General features: G+C 37.4%; 1 protein-coding gene across 3 annotated transcripts in view; it reads left to right on the top strand.

Moving 5' to 3' along the window:
- Positions 1-24381, top strand: part of SEMA3C (semaphorin 3C) — a 117480-nt gene extending 93099 nt beyond the window's left edge. For all 3 annotated transcript variants that reach the window (XM_071552725.1, XM_071552724.1, XM_071552723.1), the window contains 6 exons: positions 9190-9278; positions 11408-11449; positions 12698-12855; positions 16082-16149; positions 18699-18829; positions 20716-24381. In XM_071552725.1, the coding sequence (XP_071408826.1) occupies positions 9190-9278; positions 11408-11449; positions 12698-12855; positions 16082-16149; positions 18699-18829; positions 20716-21129 (902 nt within the window). In that variant the 3' untranslated portion in view covers positions 21130-24381. The remainder of the gene's footprint in view (positions 1-9189; positions 9279-11407; positions 11450-12697; positions 12856-16081; positions 16150-18698; positions 18830-20715) is intronic.
- The last annotated feature ends 246 nt before the right edge of the window (positions 24382-24627 follow it).

Raw genomic sequence — 24627 nt, 5'->3', positions numbered from 1 at the left:
TGATGGAGAGGATTCTTCCCCTGTGTTTGGCTCCTGTCAGGAGTATTGTGTCCAGCTGTGGGGCTCCTCAGTACAAGGAAAACATTGACCTAATGGAGCAAAATCAGTTGAGGGACTATAGCATGTGATGTATGAGAGGAGGCTGAGAGAATGGGTTCATTCGAAGAAAGCTGAGGGGAGATCTTAATGCTGTTGACAACTATCTAAAGGGTGGGGGCAATGGGGAAAAGCAGATGGGGACTCTTGTCAAGGTGCTCAGTGTCAAGGTGAGAGGGATTGCACCCAAGTTGCAATGTGGGACATTGTTCTTAGATACGAAGCAAAAGGTTTCACCGTCAGCATGACCAAACACTAGAACGAGGATGCAGAGAGGTTAGGAATGCTCCATCTTCAGAAACTCAAACGATTTAAAACCCAACTGACATAGCACTGAGCAGCCTGCTCTAATTGGACCTGCTTTTAGTGGGGGACTGTACCAGAGGTCTTCTGGAGGCCCCTTGCAACCTCTAGGTTTCTGCAGTTCGATGAAAGGAAAACAAAACCACTACATTCACATGAGATTATTCAGGAGAAAATGAGAAGGGAAAAAGCCCAGCTAGAATTCTATCTGGCTATTATTGTAAAAGCCAATAAAAATGTAAGGAACAAAAGCAGAGCTAAGGAGAATTCACAATCCTTTACTGGATATGGGGTGAAACACAGTGACGAAGCATGAGGGAAAGGCTGAGGTACTTCAAGCCTTCTTTGTCTCAGTCTTTAATAGAAAGACCAGTGAGTTTGCATGTTACCAGCTCTCTGAGTTGGAAGACAGTGATGAGGAGCAAAATGCAGCCTGTAATCCAAGTAGAAATGATCAGTGACCTGCTATACCACTTAGACACACTCAGGTCTATGGGGGCAGGTGGGATCCACCCAAGGGTACTGAGGGAGCTGGCAGAAGTGCTTGCCAAGCCACCTTCCATCATTTACCAGCAGTCCTGGCTAACTGGGGAGAACCCAACTGGAAGTCAGCAAATGTGACTCCCATCTACAAGGCTGTAAGAAGGATGTGGAGAACTATAGGCCTGTCAGTCTGACATCAGGGCCAGAGAAGGTTATGAAGCAGATCATCCTGAATGCAATCACAGAACACATGCTTCCAAAATAGGTTTGTGAAAGGAAGGTACTGCTTGACCAACCTGATCTCCTTCTACGACAGGGTAACCCACTTACTGTGTGAGGGAAGGTCTGTGGGTATTGTCTGCCTGGACTTTGGTAAAGCCTTTAACACCATTTCCCACAGCATGCTGGAGAAACTGACTTCCTATGGCATGGACAGGTTCACTGGGTATGCAACTGGCTGGATAGCCAGACCTAGAAGGTGGTGGTGAATGGAGTTACATCTAGCTGGCAGCTGGTTGCAACTGGTGTTCCCTCAAATCTTTTCCAGCCTAAATGATTCTATGATTCTGTGTTCTTGCATCAAATCTTTACGAGGTGACCATCTGCTGTAGTGTGAATACTTGGTTAAGATAAGGCATAGTCAGGATAGAAGATCTGGGTAATTAAATGTATAAGGAATTTCATCAGGTTTTGATCTAGGTATTTTTGTTTTCTTGGTTGGGAGTTGATAGAAGTGTTTTAATATATTCTTGACTATCTCTTTAATCCTATTTGCAGAGTTATGGGAAACTACTAAATTCATCTAGTTAGGATATGGCTTTCTACAGGGTGGGTTCTTTCCCCCTTTTCACCTCAATATATAACCACATTTTCTATATAGTTTAATTCATCTTAGAATATAGCTACAGTTCTTGACTTTGCAACCCATTAGGGTCATTTTCCTTCTTTTCTGCAGAAATAGAGTTTTTGTACACTACTATAGAAATATCAGAAGTGTTAATAGATAGTGTCCCTATTCTTGTTATACAATTCCAAAAGAAAACTTGGTAAAAGAGAAGGTTTAGTCTTCCATTAATTTTATTCCTTGAAAAATCACTACAGTTAGCCAGAGTAATAGCTTTGTAGGCTAGTACAGATCTTTCAAATGAACGTTTTATTAATTTTTAAATATATACTGGTGCCATTGTTTTAAAATACTCTATAAATGTCTAATGTTATTTGGAGAAAAATTCTACTTAGTATTAGGGGAAAAGATCAAGACATAAATTTCCAACCCATATAGGATTGTTAATGGAAATGTATTGAAAAGTTGAAATGTGCATGAAATCACAATTTTGATAGTTAGCATTTTGATAATTCTGTAAGAGATAAATATAGGTAATTTCATTTCATACTTTGATGACCATGACTGTTTTGAGGGGATCAGTATGACCTCATACAGACACTTGTGAGCTGTTAAAAAATCCATTAGCATACCTTAGCTTGTTCTTACATTATGTTAATCCTCTTCTGTGTATCAGCACAGGACCCGTTATGGATCAGATATGTAAACTGAAGCTCTTGATACTTTATATTCATTGCTTTATCTTCTGCATTACACTGGAGACAAGCATCATTTTCTGCTTTGTAGTTAGTTGGAGGGGAGGCATTATTCTTTCTGAGTAGGGCACAGGACATTAATAGCTTCCAAAGTCTTTCTCAGAAGAAATTAATGCAATGTAAGTTACTACATTTCTCAGCCCTTTTAAATAAAAATGATCAAGTTTCAGCCACTGAGAGGAGAAACTTGTTTTCTTTATTCTCTCTTTCTGTGAGACTCAGAGGATTTGATAGAGATATTAAGTGTCAAAAGGAATGCAGAGGGGATTTGCTTTGGTGTCAGTTCATCCCAGCAAATGCAAAACCCACATTGTATAGGAGAATTTCATGTGATAATTTCCTTGGGAGTCTGGAGCCCCACAGCCAGAGACAATAGGACTTGACACCTGGTGACAATTACACTCAGCTCAGATGATGAGTTACCACTGCTGAAATGAGATGTTGCCAGCCATGTCTGTCACTGTCAATGACCTGTCTCATGCTTGAAATTGGAGTGTTTTATGTCTTGCCAGATGCAAAGCACACAAAATGTTTAGCTTTTCCTCACTTCCTCCTCGATAGCCTTAGTAATAAATCAGTTCCTGAATTCAAGTGAAGAATAAGTGAAGAAACCACACTGAGAACCCCAGTGGTTTTCATCATGTAGCCACGGCACAGGAGGGTATAGGCAGCTGTGTAATTTTTTCACGTTAATGTGAACTAAATGCAGTGCTTCCTTTGCCCTCCTAGACAGAAGTGCTGAGTGCACAGGAGCTGGTCAATGCCCAGAGTTAATATGCTGCTTTTCTCTCTTGATTGACTATGTATGCCAGGGACAGACATTTCTCTCATGGCATTCCACATGCTTTTAAATGATAACCATCTCCTGTTTTCCATATGCTTTTCAAAATAAAGACTCCCAAAGCACTTAACAAAACTTGCTGATTTTGTTAGGTCCTCCCCAAAGGATCTCTTCACTTCCCTCTGACACAAGCTGACTTGGAGTAAGTAGCAAGTCTTGACTGGTAGACAGCAATGCTACAAGAGAAGAGGTCTGTCTACCTCATCTTCCCAAACAGAAACTCAAGAGATAGTTTGCTTGGAAAGAATGTAATCACTTATTTACATATTTGACAAGGGTAATGATGATATTTTGCCTTATGCAAGGAATGATAACATACTAAGTTCAGGAATTTGGGATTAGAGTTCTGTTTCCATTAACACGTTTCCATGATAGCCCAGGACTTAGTCCAGAAGTTTTTGGACTCACCCTAGAGTTGTAATTTCTTCACTCAGTTATATCTAAAGAACCTGAGCTTTCAATATTTCTGTTTATCCTTTGCTAGACTGTTTTCCATCTGAGTGTTAAAACAGCAGTAAAACACCATGAGAACATTTCCATGAGATTAATATTTATTTATTAAGCATGCCACCTACTGTTTGCAGTACAAAAGCCTTTGGTCAAAGTATACACATATTGCACAATTAAAAGATTATGCATGGGGGTTTTTATTGCTCTTGTGTTATGAAAATATTTAAATGTCTAGGTCAAACTTGGATACATTAAACAGCTATGGGCACCAATGGGATTGTTTTCAGCTCCTTGCTATCAAGATAGGATATCTTTTTGTGGAAAGAGATCTAAGTTAATGTTGTAAAAAGGCACTTCAGTGTAACTTATTCAGATGATTAATGTCGGCCACAAGCATCTGATGTGGTGTGAGGCTGATTGATGTTTCTTATTATCTTTTCTTCTCTGATGCAACACTTGTTTGCAGAGACTCAATGCAATAAGTGCCTCCAGAGCATAAGTTTATAATACTCATTTTCACAATGTCATATAATGGCTGTCTTTTTGGAAAACTAACCCTTGCTGACAATGGCAGCCTGAAGTAATGCAATAGCCAAAATCATGTAATGATCTACAGACTCTAATGGAGAGAGATAATCTGGTCAGAAGAGCAAGCTTGCCTCCCATAGTTTTCCTGGCTGCAGCTTCGTGACTGTGAGCTTGAGAAGATGATGTTGCACAACAGTGGCACAACAGGCATCACACACAGTTTCCTTCTTCCTCTTGGTCATAGTCATTCAAAACCTTTCACTGACCTACTCATCCAAAGCTTTTTCACAGCCTTATAAGATGATATGTAAGTTAAGGGTGTACCTCCACCTGCTTCATTTCCCCTGCTCAGTTGTTATTCAAACAAGCTCACACTGTGTCCCAAAAATTTAACCAAGTTGGGGCTATGTGGAAATTTTATCCTCAAGTGTGAGCATTTGTATCTATCTATTTTTTAATTTGATGCAGCTTGAATTTTGTGAAGCTCCACAGTACTATGAGCTGGAGAAAAATTATGCCCATTTGACAAATGAGTGAACTAAGCACAGAGAGATAAGTGGCTATGGTGAGAGCTCTGAGTTACAGCAGACACCTAAGGACAGCATGGGAATGTGGTTGTCAGCCCTGGCTGCTAACCTGCCACCATCTCAAGTGCTCTGCTGAGCCTCAATATTTTCTCAAACAGACAGATTTTAAACATTTTGTAAACTTTTTTCTTTCTGTTTTCTTTGTAATATTATTTGTATACATGACGTTCAACTCAGATTAGGAACTAAAAATAATTAAACTGCCATCAGGCTGACAGGTACAACATGGAGAAAAGCTTTTAGAGGGTCTCCTGCAGCATCAGACATATCAGGGGTTGGTTGGGTTTACTGCAAGAAGCATCTTGAAGCTCACCTCAAAATAGACATTGTGGCCCACTGAAGTAATATTTTTATGATGTGGGAAAGTCAGGGTTTTTATTTGTTGTTCAGTATGTGTGTGTGATGTGGCTCAGGGATAGATGGGTCCTGATTCTCTTTGAGGCTCACATTACTGACAGCTGCAGTGTTCACTTAGGACTGGGGAAAGAAAAGCTAGTCAAAATTCAGAGAATGAGGTTTATACTCAGACCTTCAGATTCAGCCAAACACCTCTGTATTTTTCATTTCTGTTCATCAAGCCTTGCTTTTTCCATTCCCCGTAGTCAGCCAGATTGGGGTTAGTATAATCAGGCACAGTCTAACTGGTATCAGTGAAGCTTAGCTGATTAATATCAGCCCATAATCATGCCTTGCATTTCAAGGAATAATCTTATGATGATTATTATTATTTATCTCTTCTGCTTCTTTTCTTAAACCATTTATTCAAGTACCTTCCTTATCACTTTATTATCCACTCTGCATACTTTCTACACCATTTTTAAGTCTGCATGTTCCTCCCTTGCTATTCCCAGTCTCTTAGTCCTCTCAGAGGGAACGTGATCTCGGTATCATTGTCCTTCATGTCAAGCTGGGCCACCTGCAGTCATTAAGCCAGTTTGAAATGGAAAAACATTTTGAGTTGCCCCTGTCTTCTTGCTGTCAACTTGAGGGAGATTCCTTTTTGTTTGTCTGTCTGCCCTCGACTCACAGACTGCTGAGCTGATGTGAGGTTGCAAACAGCTCCTGGTGAAAAGTCAGGGATGTGGTGAACATAAATCTGCCTCTTCACTTCTAGTGGATTGATATTCTGGAGACACAGTAGCTTTTTATTACAATGTGAAATCATAGCAATGTAGAACTGTTTTCAGTTGGATTTCTGGAAGCAAAAAGTAAATGGCAAAGGAAACCATCCAGTTAATTTTTATGATTTTTACAGAATTAGCTTATAATTTCATTAATTGATCCAAACTTGAAAAAATTTGACTAGTACTTGTTTGATGATCTCTTCTGCCTGATTTACAGTGTAAAAGATTATCTATTGTGGAACACAGTGGGAAACAGCTCAGGCACTGCTACTTTGCATAAATCTCCTGCAGTGCACAGTGCTGCATCCTTTCCAACCTTCCCACTGACTCAGGGAATTTAGTTCAATGCCTTGCCTTTAGTGGAAATAAGCTAATAATATTTTCAACAAAACTCAAATATACCATAAGTTTTCTGACATGAACACATGTAAGTGACTTGATTTTTAAGTACAAATTTGTCTTTATACTGTAGACAGCAGTACTACTGAGAAATAAATAAGAAGGGGGGAATTGAGCACAAATATTTGCTTTTTATTTATTAAGGAAAAGTCTGAGCAACAGGAGAAAAACTGTTTTTAGAAGCAATGGGAGAACTATAGCCTGTAAATTACATATTATTGGAAGTATTTTTTTAACAGATGTACAGACCACTGAAATTCCTTGCTTTAAATAATTTTATTTAATTAATAGCTTTCTACTGCCTACTTGAATTTATTTATTTATTATTTTAACTGTTGTTTTAAGTCTCCTTTAAAACAATGGAACATTTCTTTCTGCAAGCATCTGTCCCGCATGGTACAATATTGAGTCAAAGCAAATGGTCAAATATTGAGTCAAAGGGAATGAATACCAGGGTAAACAGTCCTTCACTCTGTGTGAAGGGGTGTGACAAGAAGGTAGATAGGAACCTACTTTACAAATAGGAAAGGTTATTAGGACACAAGGACTTGGCGTCAGGCATTATCGGTATTTTCTGTGCCAATGCCCAGGATAAAATCTCCCCTCAGGTTCTAATTTCAGTGCAGGGCAATGTCTGAGAACTCAAGACAATTTAGGAATTTTAAACGTGTGGCATGTGCTAATGGATCATTGACATAAACCGGTTCTTCAGAGGCTCAACAGCCTCACATTCCTTTTCAGGTAAGGTCACTGTCAACATGCTTAGTGCCCTGTATGTCAGGGTTTCAGGTAGTTGACACTTTGCAGGCAGTTACAAAAAAACCCACAAAGGCTGCAGCTCCTTCCTTCACTTTTGACTCTTTTGTAAGGTGTAGTCTAATGTTAGAGAGGGGGAATTGATTAAAGGATGCAGAGGCCGAGGTAGACTAGACTGGAACTGTGTATATTTGTAAGTGGGTTATTCCCTTTAGTAGGAGCAGCTTCTCCTTAACTCAACAAGGGATGCATCTGCAGCAGTTTAAAGCTTCGGTGGGTCCTGGCAGTTAGTAAATCTCTCTCACGTTCTCACAGCTTTGCTAGTACTGGCACCCAGGCTAGACTACAGCTGTGCTGTCACAAGATTTAGTTAAAGTTTCTTCAGAAGGAGCAGGTTTATCATGCTGTTGTATAATGAGAATAAATGTCTCCATAGAAAATTCTTATGAAAAATTCATGCCTAACATGCCCTGAACATGTACAATTGATAGCTACATATTTTTAAGTCTTGTCAGCTTTCTGTTTGTCTTCCTTCTTTTTTTTTTAAAGACAAACTACTGCAATGTGCTTTCTGTGTGTGGTCAGATCAGTAAATAGCAATATTCTGGCTTAAAACCTTTAAAAAAACCCAAACACAATATCTGTTGTTGCTTATGGCATTATTATTATTATTACTATTACTGTTATTACTTTTGTTGTTGTTATTATTATTATTAAAACAAGCATATGTAAATTACTTACAGTAACCAACCTGCCCTGCAGCACTAGATATGGAAATTAGTCCCTGACATTAAAGCAAAACTAAAATTGCACTTTTTCAACTTACATTGTCTACATTATGAATTGCTAAACTGTAAGCTGAAATTTCTGTTCCTGGTATTAAATTCATACAAACACATGTAGATACTTGCCTATATTGGGTCAGTAATGTTTTACTAACCACAGAACTCTATGTTGCTCATAAAACCTTTGGTGGCCAAAAAGAATCTATGCCATGTGTTCTCATTCCTCAAAATCAATATTGAGCAAATTCATTTATTTTACTTAGGCTAATTTCTAGGCCTTTCAGGCAAGAGAAATTCTATGTGCCATGCTTTTTCCAAGTAAAAATGATTGTTCTTGTGATTATCCCACAGTCTGTCTTTTCTGCCACATCAGAAATACTTCAGTGTGTGTCTCAGCCTTTAAGAGCCTTCACAGATGAACCCATTCATCTCATGTATTCTTTCCACATAACAAATTTGGAAAACTAATCACAAATGTCCCTTTGGTTTCACTCATCACATCTACCCTACAAAACACTATCAGTGCCATATCATTTCCACTTCTTACTCCTTTGATCTGAGTGGATTTGGGAGGCTTGGAACAGTATTTTGAGAGGGCAACTGTGATATAATAGCTACTGTATCTTCACCTTACTTTTCCCTTTTACCTTACAAAGCAAAATGTAACTCCTACCAATATGAAATGGTCTTGATTATTGTTTGAATTTCCTAAGAGAAAGCTTCTTACTGTGTTTAGGTGCAGATAGAGTTATTCTTTGGAAGGTTTACCTTTCATGTCATCAGTTATCATAGAGTTTTCTTATTGAATATGAATATATATTAAATCCTGAAGCAGCTCCATTCTACTCATTTCTATTGCTGTGTTTTACTTTAAGATCATTAGGACAGATTCTGTCTCTTGTCTGTGTGTCTACAGTAACTACCTAGAGAAGCTACTGATTTTGATTGATGTTTTTGCATAGAATGACAGCATTAATGGTACTACTGTAACTCCAATCTTACCATGACTTCTTTATGTTCATATGTGAGAACAATACTATATATACTATTCCTACATAAGGAATCATCCATTGTTCTTTCTGACTCCAAACCCTAGAAATGACTGAACATTGCTTATCTTTCCATAGTGCTTGCTTTCATGGTTTCCTTTTACAATTGATAAAGGTTAAGCTCCTTTTTAATTTATCTCACTCCGTAGTCTATCCTCACATGGTCTCATTTTTTCTCACCTTTTCCAGATCAGGGAACCGTACAAAAAGTTGTTGTCCTACCCACCAACTTCTCTGCAAGTGGAGAACTCATTTTAGAAGAGTTGGAAGTTTTTCAGGTTTGGCTTGCTTCTACTTTTACTCTTCCAATGTGTATGTTCACACAAACATTTTGTTCTAAGAGACTTTGGCAAGGACAACTGTGACTTGATAAAAGATCAAGTAAATGTGCATATTGTCAGCTTGATAAACACACAAAGAGGAATACAAAATGCCCAGTGTTATGAAGGCTATACCTAGTGAAGTCCTTTTCCTCTACATTTCAGTTGCTTATTTTTTATGTTGTTATACTAGCTAGAAGGATTTTGATAATCACATTTTTGCAAGGTCATGTTATATTGGCTGCCAGATGGCAACTTTTATCATTGTCATCATGTATTGAGACTGTCACTATTTACAGATGGAATCTAAGATTTCTGTACTTTGATTATCTGATAATCTTCCTGGTTCTGAGCTGCAGAATGGAATCAGATTAGTGTTGTTTTTGCTTAACTCTGGTTCTTCAAAGCCACATGCCTCTGGAGTCAAGAAAGCTACGAGTTTAACACAACGCAAGCTGAAAAGAAGCACAGTAATTACAAGGAGAAATAAGGGAATAGCCTCTGTCAATCACTCTGGCATGTTACATCTTGTAATAACATAAAGAAAATGCTCACCCTCATGTTGAAAAAACCCTTTCAAATATTTGAATGGGCTATTCATTAAACAATAGTCTTAGGGCAAATGGTATTATGCATCTATACACTTAGTTAAGGGTTTTGTCCTGGGCTATTTCATTGAGGGAATACAAAAAGGGAAATTTAAGCTTTTTTATATAGGCAGCATTAAGCTTCTTTACAAAAAAAGAGTACACTCTGTGTTAACCCTCATAAATGCATAATTAGCCTTTCTAGGTTTTGTTGAAGATTTCCCTTTAAAAAAGATATGTCTGAGTAATATTTCCTAAAACTTACCCTTCACCAAAGTATTGCTAATTCCACTTACTGAAACAGAAATAAATGCAGCAAAAAGACAGGTGAGCTGAGAGGAGTTAGTTTCTGAGCCTCTATGCATGGATCTTTTTACCCTGAACCCTAAAAATCACCATATCATAACCTCTACCACTGCAATCTGTGTGGCAGGGCACTGGTATTTAGAAGAGTCTCGCTAAGAGTGCAAGGATGAGATCACTGGCTGCGTGCTAGTAAATATCAAGAGTAGCAAAGCAGTGGTTCTCTTCCAGAGTATAAGCAAAGAAAGGAGAATGTTACATTGGATCCAATGTTGCTTTTGACTTTGAGTCTCCAGACAGTTCATGAAGTACTACCGCAGCTCTAAACTCCTTCAAACCTTTGCCAATTCACATGATTCAGAGTCAGATTTTCTAGTTCTGATGTCCCTGCTGTGTTGTAGTCCACTGAAATTAATCCTAGCTCACTGTTATGGCTTTCCTTTGTGACTGACCAAATGCTAAATCTTAAAGAAATGCTGAACGGTTTTTTTTACCATCAATTTTATTACTTGTTTGGATGAGCATAATGACTTGTATCACTTGCTTAAGGCAAGGACTGTAATAATTCCCTTTTCAGCTCTTTTACATTTGATTTGGACACAGACACTAACTGACTGATGTGATGACATACAGTAATACACAGTGCTGTCTGTTGGAAAGAAACATTCAACACACATGCCACTTTAAATATTCTAGTAATTGATAATCTAAATTTATATGTTGATTGGTAACCACAGAGTAGGCACGAAAGATAAATTGTAGGAAAAATAAGTCATATTCTTATCTGTATCTTGAATTATTGTATGATTTTTCCTTATCATCATCATCATCATTAAAAAATGTTTCTTATTACAAAGTTAAAGTAATGGCTTCAAAACACATTGCTCCTATATTGCTGAGGTAGCACAGATGCAGGTTAATGATGGGTACAAAAATCTTGTTGATACACATGAGTAATAATAATGTGGGTTGAGTTTAGACAATACATTTTTGTGAGACCTTAATTGTGTATATATGTCATTTAGTATAGTTCTGAAAACATCAAAAAATTAGTAAAAGTGAGTGATGTCTTTCTGGGATATGAAAATGTATAGTTTCCATAGATATGACTAAGGTTTTAGTGATTTTTAAATTTTAATGTTGGAACAGTTTTAAATGAGATTTTTTGACAATTTAGTTTGTAACTTTGTCTTGCAGAGTAATTCTCCTATAACAACAATGAAGATTTCATCTAAAAAGGTAAAGAAAAGTTGGTTGCCTACTTATTATCTGAGGAATAAAGTGACTTAAAGATGTTAGAATAGCAATTCTTGTGGAGCATATTAAATATAGGCAAGTTTTTCGTAATTATTACAGAAAACTTGACAGAAGTTTGCAGGAGCTGTTTATATGCCCCAGAGCCACTAAAATAAAACAATTTCTATTAATTATGTATAATTTCTAATTCACTGAATGTGTCCATATTTTGTTGCTTTATTTAACAATTAAGGAACCAAAAAAAAAAAATAACCTAAAAGAGGAAATATTCCCTCCCCTTTTTTTCCATAAGTTCTAAATAGAAATTTTCCCTTGGAGATCTGTCTGATCAATGTAAAAAGGCAGTGTTGGGAGTGTTGGGTTCATGGTGCAAATATGCATGTTTGTTAATAATAAACAATGACAATAAAGATGATGAAAACAGCTGAGAGGATTTCTGCTGAAATGTTAAACAAGCAAACTAAAAATATGTATTCTATCATTTTGCAAGCAAGATGTAGCTCAATATTTCTACTAAGTAAACATTATTCATTAAGTATAATTTTCTATTTTTATGACAAAAAGATCAAAGCAGTTTCAAGCAAGTTTTTTCAACATTGATTTATATTTTCAAGAATAATTGATTAATTGTTTTTGAGTAAAACAGTCATTGTGGCCCAGATTTTGGTAATGACCTATTCACTTTGAACTTCTTTTTCAAAATCTCTGGTTTATTATGAAAGGTTTTTTGGCTTATTTTTTCAGGTATATAAGGCTAGCAGAATCTGGCCCTAAGCCTCAATGTAATCTCTAGGTTTTACATCTTGGAAATCTGTACACTGCAGAATCCAACAACTCTGCATAATATCTCTTAGAGTGACTATGTGTAAAGAAAATACTTAGTTCAAAGGCTTGAGCCAATAATCTTCACTGAATAAGAACTAAGTTCTCAAATCTGAGCAGTATTAGCTCAGCCTCTCTGCCCAAGAACAGAACAATGGCATTCACTGTCCAAAAAAAACCATTAACATTCCCCAGTGTTTCTAGGTGTTTTCTAGAAGGAGGGTACTAATACTATTGGCCTATTTGGCTGGAAGACTTCTGTTGGTCTTGACTTTATATATATTAGTGGCTTCCCTTTTGGTTCTTGAATTAATTCCAAAATTAATTGAAAGGTTTTTAGGTGTGTTAGCCAAGTCTCGAGTGAAACTCCTCCACATCTGAAATAAATCTTTTCATTTCCTCCTGCAGCAACAGTTGTATGTGAGCTCAGATGAAGGGGTCACCCAGGTGTCCCTGCATCGCTGCCACATCTATGGGACTGCCTGTGCCGACTGCTGCCTGGCCCGAGATCCGTACTGCGCCTGGGATGGCAACTCCTGCTCCAGGTTTTATCCCACGGGAAAAAGGTGAGCAGTATTAAGCAGCCCAGTGAAGTTTCCAAGGAAAGACGGCTTTTGTTCTGCTCTGTAGCCTGGAGTGTTGTAATGTGATGGAGAAGTGGAATGTCATTCTTTTCATGAGCATATACAAACAATACCTTCCTTCTGGTTGTGCTTAGAATTATTAATTCCCTAGGACTGTATGCTGCAAGAGTGTATGATTAAGAGCTCGGCTTTTCATATTTAAAGTAATGGATGGAAAAAAAAAAGGAAAAAAGTAGCTCCTAATCATATATATTAATCCTTCTGTCTTATGCACATAAAATTCAGTGAAACATTTGTTCCCTTTGTTTAAATTCAGTTGCTTACTATGGATGTAGTTATGATAGCCCTAAATACAGCTAAATATCTCTTGGGCTGTCTGAGGAATAAATTCATTTATGTTTTTTTGTTCCTCATTTGCCTCTAAGTAAGAAGAAATATTTCCAGGGAAATTTTAGGCAAATGTGATTTCCATGTAATGCCTACAGATTTGGGGGTTTTGACATGAGATTTATTAAAGCAGACAGGGAAAGTGATTTCTCTTTAATTTAAAAAAGAACTAATAGTCCATCTCATAATTCTTATGCAAAACATAAGCCACTTTTCTTCTCCCAAGGGAAGTATTTAAGAGCAGAAGGCTCTAATAAGGCTTGTCTTACTAAGTTTTCAATTCATATACAAACAAAGTACAGAATCCTTAATGAAGTATTCCTGCAGAGGAGACAAGCTTTTCAGATGTATGTTTTCTAAAACTATCTGAAGGGAGGGTGTAGCCATGTGGGGGTTGGACTCTTCTCACAGGTAACAAGTGAGAGGATAAGAGGAAACAGCCTCTAGTTGTGCCAAGAAGGTTTAGATTGGATATTAGGAAAACTTTCTTCAATGAAAGGGTGAAGCATTGGAACAGGCTGCCCAGAAAAGTGGTGGTGGATTCATCATCCTTGGAAGCATTCAAAAAACACAGATGTGGCGGACTTGGCAGTGCTGGGTTAATGGTTGGACTCCATGATCTTAGGAGTCTTTCTCAACACAAATAGTTCTATGATTCCATTCCATCATTCTGTGCCAGAGCTTTACCTCCTGTGTGTCACTGTGCTCACTTCCTGCACCTGAGCTGCAGATGCAGAAGACTACATACATTTACTGGGTTTTACCCCTGTATACTCATCGAGGAAGACAGTAGACAGAATCAGGCAAAGCTTGGACCTGCTCCAGTGATCCAAACAGCTGATAACAATGTCATCCCCTGGGATTAAAGACAATTGGTTTTATTATTACAATTTTTTCTTGACTCATTTGAGATTACAAAATAAAGCCCAAACTGGTCATGTAGCAATTGGTAAAGTACATGCAGGTTTTACTGCTTTCATTCAGAATATTCAGCCACTAGTCTGCAAACTAGGGGGAAGTAAAAAAAAAGAAAATTCCCCAGGTCTCAGGCCACCTTACTCCTACACTAACATAGCTGCCAAAAGGTACAAGGAGCAGTCTGGTGTACCCAGCCTGCACAGTTTCCAGTGGATGCCTAGCCATCCCCATTATATACACCCACCCAGGGTTATTTCCACTGGGGCTTCTTTTTATGCTGACATTTTGTTTGCAATTTGCTGTTTATATCAAACCAAAATAAACACATAAAACTGTATGGAAAAAAGTCTGGTTTTCATATGTGAAGGAAATGAGTTGTCCATTTATCTAACAAGACAGAGTATGAAGGACAAAACATGGATAATTAGAGCCAAATCCCATAGTCTAGACAGTAGTTTCTGCTGCATGCATTTGCTTATTTCCTCCTTTTGACACTTCTGTCTCCCATGAATTACAGTAGTTCCTCATTCAATGTTGATTTACCCAAAACACCTGACAGTATTGTCTTTATTTTCTAACCACCGCTTTTTTTTTTTAATATCAAACTGTAAGTTTACATTCTCAGAAGTGCTTAATGCAAACGATATGCCATTTCTGACAGTGTGGAGCAGCTCACAGTAGCACAGAAATCCTGACATTCACTCAGACACTCTCCATTGTGTCCTTTGACTCACATAAATACTTTACAAGGGTTAAAAACCCAAGGAATAACATGCAATTTTTTTGATGATAAACATCAAAACTATACTTGGAATGTCAGAAATTACTCCTTTGAAACATTACCTTTCAAATGTTTTCTTTTAAAACAATGCAGTGAAGGATCAGGTAACAGGGGATTATAAGCACTATCTCTGGGTGTTTGTGAGCTACCTGAAATAATGTGGCTGTAGAGGCACCACCTCAGCAGTACTGGAGCTCCTGGGGCTTTTTATGGTTTCTGATCCTGTGAGTCCTTAGTGCAATACAGCTGTTACATATCCCAGAAGCATCCATTTGCAACAATCTGTCACCAATGTTTCTTGTTGAACTTCATAAATACTGAACTACCCAGAATATTCAGCAAAGAAAATATTATATCTTAAGAACAAAAAATTTGTGTACCAGCTTTTCATGCACTGAATTCTGTGGGCTGTGACTTCCTAGCTGAGGTCAATATTCCCAGTCCCAGTAAGCTCCTAGACAGTTTGGTGCAGCAACGTGATTTTGCATCAGTCATCCAGACAGTATGACAAAGTTCCCATTTAGAAGTATCCTGATACCTAGTGAGTTTTGTTATATTGTGGAAATAGTTGCGGCCCTTCAAGTAGACAACAGAATAGAATCTTAGCCATTCTGGAAGGATTCTGGTTGAATACTTCTGTTACTCTGCTACCAAAGTGGCTACAGGCACTAAAAATAAGGTGCCTGCTAAAAGTGAGGAGGGAACATGCCCTGTATCATAATTTTCTGCTGGTGCATTAGATATGAGCACTGTAACTCTCATGCATCTCATTCTTTGGTGCTTGCCTTATGCTGGGGGTTCTGGCTTTGAATCTTAGGTGTTGCAAGAATGAACAGATGTCTCTTTCATGTATCACTTCTAGTCCTTCCATCTCTATACCTCCATTGCAAAACTACTTTACCTACCAGAACTACAACCATTTTATAAACTTCAACAAACTGATTCTTAAACAGAATCTTCACTCCAGTAAGCCTGCCAAGAGTAAAGCACACTCACAGTAGGTCATGAACTATTCCTAACGGCTGATCTAGTAAAAAAGCCCACCAAATCCACAAATAAAAAAGTGTTTATTTGCAATGTAGCTATCTTGGAATAACATTTTGTTTTTACAAAATATTGCAGGAGGAGTCGTAGGCAAGACGTGAGACATGGAAACCCTCTGACTCAGTGCCGAGGTTTCAACCTGAAAGGTACTATAATTTAAGAGATCCTTGAGGTATATAAAGAACCTTTGTGTGATTCATCATAACTCACATTATCTGTATGGTTTACTGGTAAAGGGAAATTATTTTCCAAGTCTGAGTTTTGGTTTGATTTGGTTTTAACATCTTTCCTTGCCATTACATGAAACTTGCATATATATGATAAAATGATGAACCATGAAATACACAGTTCAGTGTACTCAAAATGAGAAGCTGGCAATTTATGCCATCAGACCAAGGGCACACATCAGAGAATTATGCTCCTTTCACCTCTATTTATGATCCTGAATCTTGAAGTACATTCTCATCGGTACCAGCTGGAGACCGAATAATTGACCTGATTGTAATTTTTTTTTAATAAAAGAACAATATTTTAAGAGTTACATGTGAAAGGTTGTATTAATAATAATTCTATTGAAAAGGTCTCCATAGGGACTCAGAAGAATCTCCTAGATGAAAAATGATCACAACAGTCAGTTGGGTACAGATTCCTCAACTTAAATGGGTCTTTCTTTCCCCATAACTCAATATTAGGTCATTTACATGAAGCTGAATAGCTTGAACAGGGTATGCACCTGAGTTGTGAGAAATCCATATTGCAGCAACTGGAGCTGTGTGTCATCCCTTGCAGGCATGTGCCATAACCTCCCACACATTGTCTGTCCCAAGGATGGGTGTCTCCTCATTCCATATGGAAAATGTGAGAATGTCAAACCTCTGCTTTCTGGGCTAAGGAGAAACAAATGTTTCAACCTTGACATTCTTGTGAAAGAGGTTGCTTGTTTTTCAACCACTTTTTTAATGTGAATATATTTATAGGTTTATGTGTTTTAGCAACTTTATAAAGGATGTTTCAGTGGCAGCAGTAGAATATAGTATAGGTAGATGGCAGTTGTTTCCCTGGTGGAAAACAAGATAAAAAGCAGCAGCAATTTAGACTTTTTTCAAATTATAATTAGGGCCATTTATAGCAAAAGTACTATGTTTGGGGGAAAAAAATGAAATCTACCTAAAGGACAAAAGAGAAAAGAGCCAGGCAATAGCAAGACATGTTCCAAGTTCATAGAGAACCATAATGTTGTATCAAAGTCTTTAAGCATGGTAGGTTGTGTGCCTTAGACCTCTCAGCATGTATAAACTCAACATTTTTGGCAAATTCTAATTTTTAAATAGATCATCAAGAATTAAGGATCTTGTATGATTGCTTCTCAAATGTCTGTTTAATATTGTTATGTGTCTGTTAGGCCTTATGTCCATTAGAGAAATGCATTTGTGTTCTCTCAATCTTTTTCTTAGCATGTATAAGTAGTAGTAGTATATTGTAGATAGAACATTATATATATACTGATGAATTAAACATGTCTGTCTGTGATACACTTAGTTCCAGTGTACATAACAGTAACATTATGGTACACCTCTGATTCTCAATTCCACAGCTACAGATAGATCAGCCCACAAATAAATTGTTTTCTAGCTTATGGTCTTTGAATGCAAAAAATTCCCACATTATTCTCCTAAAAGTTAGAATTGGTCTTGGTACAACATCATAAATATGCTAAAATTTTGAAGGACTAGAACCAGGCAAAGTCTTCTTCCTTTAGCAGAAGAGATTCCAATTTCACATATCTGTTGATGAAAGTAGCTGAAAAGAATGGCAGATAAAGTAGAGTCTGAGGAAAATCAGTCTTAAGACTGTGCAAAACCAGAGTTGGATATTAGACATGTAACCTCTAGGTATTTGCATTTCTCATATTATTTGGTGTCCGTTGTTCCTTTCTGAAAAAAAAAAAAGTAGTTCATGTATGAAGCAAGCTTTTAAATTTGGAGGTGTTTTGTTTTCAGGACAAAATATTATGGCTTAGGCCAAGCAATAAGGACCTAAAAGTTACTATCAGCAACTGCCAATTGTTCATCCGTCGAGACTATAAAGGGATACAACAAGTCTAAGCGATGACATATGCTCAGCACTTGCCCAGGTGTTGCTAGAGTGCTATAAATCTGTCTTTCTGTCTGTTGCTGGCCTGTCTACATATTCATCACAAATTTAGACTGAGAGCCAAGTCCCTTCCTTGTGTTGGAAGCCCAGCCTGCTCTTTCACTCCTCCCTATGATGCTGCGTGCAGCTGGAGTAGCTGGAGCTTTCTTTACGGCATACTGCTGTATTTTGGTCATACAACTGTATTCCCTCAACTCATAAATGGTGAAGTGTGCAGAAATATATTAATTACATCATTCTCCTTTGGAATAGTACAGAATGAGATAATTTGAAAGAAAAATATCACTGAGCTTCACTGTCCCATCAGCAAGGCTTAGAGGCCTACAGATATCCTAATTTCTGAGAACAGCCCATGTCACGGTGAAAGTATTGGTATTTGGAACCGAATGTGCTTCTTCACATTTTGTTTAATTTCTTTGATTTTTTTTTCTGTAAATCACTTATTTTTGGCCAATATCAGAATCAGGCATACTTCATTTTGTCTATATTGCAAACAGTTACCTGTTTTCTCTATCCTGACCTGTTTTCTTTTTCTTTCTAGCATACAGAAATGCTGCAGAAATAGTTCAGTATGGAGTGAAAAACAACACCACCTTTCTGGAATGCACACCTAAATCTCCTCAGGCTTCTATTAAATGGCTGCTACAGAAAGACAATGACAGGAGGAAAGAAGTGAGTAATGTGAGCAGTAGCTCTGGGAAGATTCTCAGTCAGCATGACATCCCCTCCCCAGACAAAAGCAGGGGACAGTTTGTGTTTTCACGGATCAGTCCGGCTACAACAAAAACTGGAGAACTTGTATGGATGTGGAAAAGTGACCAGCATTTACTCCTATGAATAACAGAGGACTCTTCAGTATAGCTGGGACTTCATTCTCAGCCCCAGTGATTTGTGCCAGACCAGAACAGCTATCAAAAAATTAAAGAATTTTTCCTTCACACCTTACTAATTGCAAACTGAATGTTTGCGGCACTCAGAACTTCTTCTTGATCTAAGGAAATAGGCACAAAAGCAATAACCCATATAAAGTTCATGAAGAAGTCAGGATGCCGTAGCCCCTCTGTGCTATTGAAGAGATAAAAGGCAAAAGTGGGAGAAATTTGAAAGGTTTCTTTAGCAAGAAACTAGTCCAGGCTAAGGACATGTATTGACAAAAGCATTTCCTCACCATGGTGCAATCACATTTTCCATTACTGCACTCTCTAAGGCTCTCAAGTTTCAGTACTGTAATATAGAGTATGATTGTTTATGGGGAATGTACCTTCCTTAAGTAATTTAAAAGGGGGGAAAATCCATTTCAAATCCAAGGCAGTTACTGTAGAATAAAAAGAAACATCCTTCAAAAGGATTTATTAAGTAATGTGATGTCTCTTGATAGGTTATAAATAATGAAAAGCATTATTTTCCTATCAGGACATTTTCCAAAAACAGGGGGGACTTAGAAGCCTCTCACTGAGTTTTCTCACTTACTCTTCAAAGACCCAAGCCATGTCTAGGCAGTAGGTGCAATTCTTTAAGACTTTTCTTCACCAGAACATCTCCCTTTTTTGTTCTTAAGTTCAACAACTGTATTAGAACCAACACAGTTTCAAATAACAAGTAAAGGCAAACTAAACAAACTAAGGTTTAATTACATTTCAAGCTCTCTGATTTCTGGAAATCCTCCACAATGTCTACAAAAGTTTAAAATAGCAGAATACTATAATAAGTAAATTAATTCCTTAGGGAATTAGGTATAATGCAAAGTGCAGTAGCAAAATAGAAAACTCATTTATAAAAATACTAGCACAGGTTTTCTTTCATAATGGGTTGAACTTGACATTTTTACTTCACAGCTGATACGCAAAGGGACATCTGCACAATCATTTATATTGGATGATAACTCAACAAGCTGTGGCAACTTGCTTCTTTCAGATGATGTGACAATCTTCTGGGACTGTCCAGAGTCTGAAGCCAGAAAGGAAACGGGAGAGTAGAATTGCTTTTGGTTTCCAATGAGCCAAGTCCCAGCTGAGGCCACTGCAATGATAATTTTTATACCAGGCTATAGACTCTGAAGAGCAGATAAGAGTTCTTCAAAAGTTAGCCCCAGGAACCTGCTCAAAGTAAAAATATTTAATGAGAAGCCACTTAGTGTTCAATGCTAAATCAACCTCTCTAGTCCTGCACCTTTCTTTCATTGTGTCTCAGCAGCAATATCTGATGCTGGAAGAGACATTCTCAGGGGTGTAACTCTAGCAAATAAAAATTCATTTCTTCAACTCTGCTGATGGAACACTATGAAAACTCTTATTTCATGTAGTTCCCACATTTTTATCTTTGTCTTTTTCCTGATCAAATTTAGTGTAACATAAGAAATAAAAATATTTAGGTCATTTTCTTTAGCAACACTTGCCTGCTTTGGTGAAAATAACAGTGGTCTCTGGGAGATAAATATATAAAAATATGCTAACCTTGAGAAAGGAAGTCTTGTTGAAGTGAAACTTACCAAAAGGCCCAATACTGTGGTTTTACGTAACATTCTCTAAAATGTTCCTTCTGCCTTTTTTGTTCTTTAGGTCAAGCTGAATGAGAGGATAATAGCTACTGAGCAAGGACTCCTCATTCGCTCTGTGCAGGACAGTGACAGGGGGCTTTACCACTGCATCGCGACAGAGAACAGCTTCAAGCAGACCTTAGCAAAGATCAACTTCAAAGTGTTGGATTCAGAGATGGTGGCTCTCATGACTGACAAGTGGTCCCCTTGGACCTGGGCCAGCTCTGTGCGAGCGCTGCAGTTCCACCCAAAGGACTTTGTGGGGGCTTTCAGCCACTCTGAGATGCAGATGATTAACCAGTACTGCAAAGACAGCAGACAGCCAGGTCAGCAGAGGGAAGAATCCCAGAAGATGAGAGGGGACTACAGCAAACTAAAGGCCCTTATCAATAGCAGGAAAAGTAGAAATAGAAGGAACCAATTACCTGGATCTTAATTTTATTTTGTAGTAATAGTTATCTGTGTCCTCAGTGTAGGGGGCTTATATTTGTCTATTGAGAACAAATTTGAGCAAATCTGATAAAAAATTATATGAGAAGCCAACAAGCCTCAGAAAAGATCTGTCTCCCAATGAAATGCAGTGTAACTTTACTAAAGAAAATAACTCGGAGCATTTTTTTTTCCTAGATGCTTATTGACATTAGCCTGGGCTCTGTCCTAGAAAGAACTGGGTATTCATCTTAAACCAGATTCACCTTTAACATCTCAGTATTTCATTACACCTGAGTAAAATTTTTTTACAAAATCAATGCATTAACTTGCAACTCTGGAACTGTACCAATTAGACTGGTGGTGGAAGAATCTGGGTTGAGATGCATGCTCAGAGTAGGATGGTACTAAGACTTCCTTGCACTGCATTTAAGAACACGAGTTTCTTCTTGTTTACTGCTCAATATTGGGTTTACACCTTTCACTCATTGTCCAAATCATGTGAATGCATGTTGACAGGAAGCTAGTTTTGTTCATTCAGAGGTCAAATGAAGGAACAAATAGAAGAAAAACAAAGAATTTATACTTTAACAGAGGAAGCACTGATTATTGTGCATAGTATGAGTTGTAATAAATTAATGAGTTTTGGAATGTAACTTAAAATATCTCTGCTCATATGGATTTTTATTAAAATAGGATGTCCTATAACACTACATAGCTTTATAAGCAGCACAAAGGTAACATGAGAATGTTCATTATACACAGAACTTTGAGAAACACCTAAGTGACTTAGGTATTTTAGCTATTTTTCAAAAGGATTACACTCCATTTTTTTCCATGGACAGACTGTAGGTATACTGTATAGTGTTTACTCTGAAATGAAAAACATAGATTATCTTTTTCCTGTTCCATGATTAAATTGGAGCTGCTTCTGCAATGTGGAAACAAGTCATAAGTGTCTTTGAAAACTTTAAAACATTATTTTTTCAACTGTTTTCTCAAAGTTGCAAATATATTAATAAGAATTTTTTTAATTAAACCATTCCCATTTTCCAGTCTTCTTACCCTTTTTCTTTTCCATCTTATTTTCCCAGTTTCCTCCTATTTTCAGTTCTCTGCTGGAAAGCAGATCAGGAAAAAAAAGAAAAAGGAATGAGGGAAAAATAAAACTGAAAAATGGGTTTGGTTCAAAAACCAAAAAATATAACTTGAGAGGCATGTTCAAACAGAAGTCTTTTCTTTAAGAAGCAGCAGTCAGATCTAATGAAGCAAGTTTGGTTAAAAATTGGGTGTATGCACATCAAGCCATCCAAGGAAAAACAATCACTTTTTTTTTTTAATCAACACTAATACCAAAAAATAGGGACAAATCATCAATAATTTGCTATGTAATAGTGTTTGGGAGGCCACTGGGCCTGTCCAAAACACTAAAAAATATGATTATTTATGATACTATACAAAAATATAATGTTCAGCTGGAAGCTGAGCTAAGTTAAGTTAGAATTCTGCTTCTGTTAGAATACTCTGGGAGTAACTCTATAAGGCGTGGAGGAGCCTCTGGGTTTGTGCCCAAAGATCTAGTGCAATGGAGGTAACACTGCTATTTACCCAATATCAGTTTGATGCGTCATTTTCTCACCACCTGATGCAGGATAGCTGGGAAATGGGCCCTGATCAAACTACTTCAACATTGTCTTTAAATCCCTTTCATGCTGGTGGGAGCTCTTTTTAATTTGTGGGCTTACTGCATGCACCAAAAAGCATGTCAGTGCCCGCCTGCTTATATATTGCCATCTAGTTAAGTACTTTCCTTAATCAAGGCCTAAATGCATATTTCTGCAATGTTTAGCCACTGGTAACTAAGGAACTTCTTATGCAAATCATCAGGAAAGTGTCTCTTTGACCTCAGTGGGCTTGGATTTGGCCCTAAGACCTGGCAAAGCAGACTTGGGGAAAAAAAAAATAGAAACTGAGTTGGGTGTGGGAAAGTGTTTGGTGGGGTCTGGGCTTTTTTTGGCTAGCTGACTTTCAGTGCAGCACATTGCTTTCTTTTTCTTCTTCTTCTTTTTTTTCCTGAGCATGTCTGAATTCTGAAGTGTGTAAGTGACAGACCAAAAACTGAGTGCCATGAAATAGAACTACCTCCTGGAAAGACACTAGTGCATATTCTCTGTATGCTGCCATGCCCTTCCTATCTCCCCAGCAGATTCACTGCAGAGTTAGTGTGATACTAATGTCTATTGTGAGAATTATAATTGCTTCCAGATAGAATCCAGTGATTAATAGGTATTTAAGGGTACAATTTGCCCTTTAAGTGGTTAGGTACAGAGATATTTTAATAGGCCCCCATTGGGCCTCAGAAATTACAGTTACACTGTTTTCTAATAGAATATTGGCAATAAGGGATTCTGTAAAACAATCAGCGTAGATCAGAGTTTCATATGATTATAAAATAATATTTTTAAAGCTGCTTCATATACCATTATTATGGTATGACTGTTTAAGGGATTATACTTAAACTAACATTTTTCCTGCTGCATGAAATGTCAGTATATATATATAATAAGCTTCCGTCAGTGCGTAACCGGTCCAAGCTTCCATGCTTTAGGAGCCTTCTCCCATGTATAGAGTAGTCAGGAGCCAGATGCTTGGCTGGTATAAATTAATGTAACTTCCTTGTTGTCCATTTAGCTACTGTGGTTGATGCCAGCTGAGGGTTTGGCCCTAAATGTACAGAACAGACAAACTGCAATTTTTATTTGTTCAGAGAAGCCCCTCTACTGTAGGTAACACCAAAACTTAAGACTGTAATATTATTTGTGCTATTTAATACTTCCTATTTTGAGGATTACTAAATAATGTATATAATTTTATTCCTTAAAAAAATACAAAAGCAAAAATTACTTGTAGGCGTAACTTCATCAAATGTAAAGATATGTTCTGTGCTAAGAACTTCACCGTGTACTGATATTTTTTTGCTATTTTTATTTTTTGTAGTTTGTAAAGTTTGCTGAAATCTTGACCTAACAATGTGTCTTTTGCAATTGTTGTTATTGTAGATACACGTGTTTCATTAAGGAAATCTGGTTTTTAAAAGTGTAGGTATGTGTATAAGTTGCTAGCATGATGAAACTGTCATTACAGTGAATATGCATCATATAGTGTGTAAGAAAGAACAAAATGTAGTTTAACATAATGCTATTTAATTGAATATCTAAAATGCTATTTGCCTGACAAAATAAAGTGTGTTGCAACATCTTAAAAATTTGTTGTCTTCCCCTTTACAGATGTGTGTTAAAAATAAGGAACTTTTTAAAAAAGTCTGAAAAGCAATCCCCATAGACTTTCTAAATAAGTCCAAGGAAATACTTGGAGCATCACAGCTGGTTGGTTCTGACCCCTTTCGGGGCTCAACTCTCAGTCACAGAGATATCAAGAAATTCATGAAGTGTCAGAGATGAATTCTTTCAGAAACCACTCCTTATAAACACCCTACATATAAGCA

This window comes from Pithys albifrons, chromosome 3, assembly GCF_047495875.1.
Source record: "Pithys albifrons albifrons isolate INPA30051 chromosome 3, PitAlb_v1, whole genome shotgun sequence".
NCBI lineage: Eukaryota > Metazoa > Chordata > Aves > Passeriformes > Thamnophilidae > Pithys > Pithys albifrons.
This window is presented reverse-complemented; position numbering and strand designations above follow the sequence as displayed.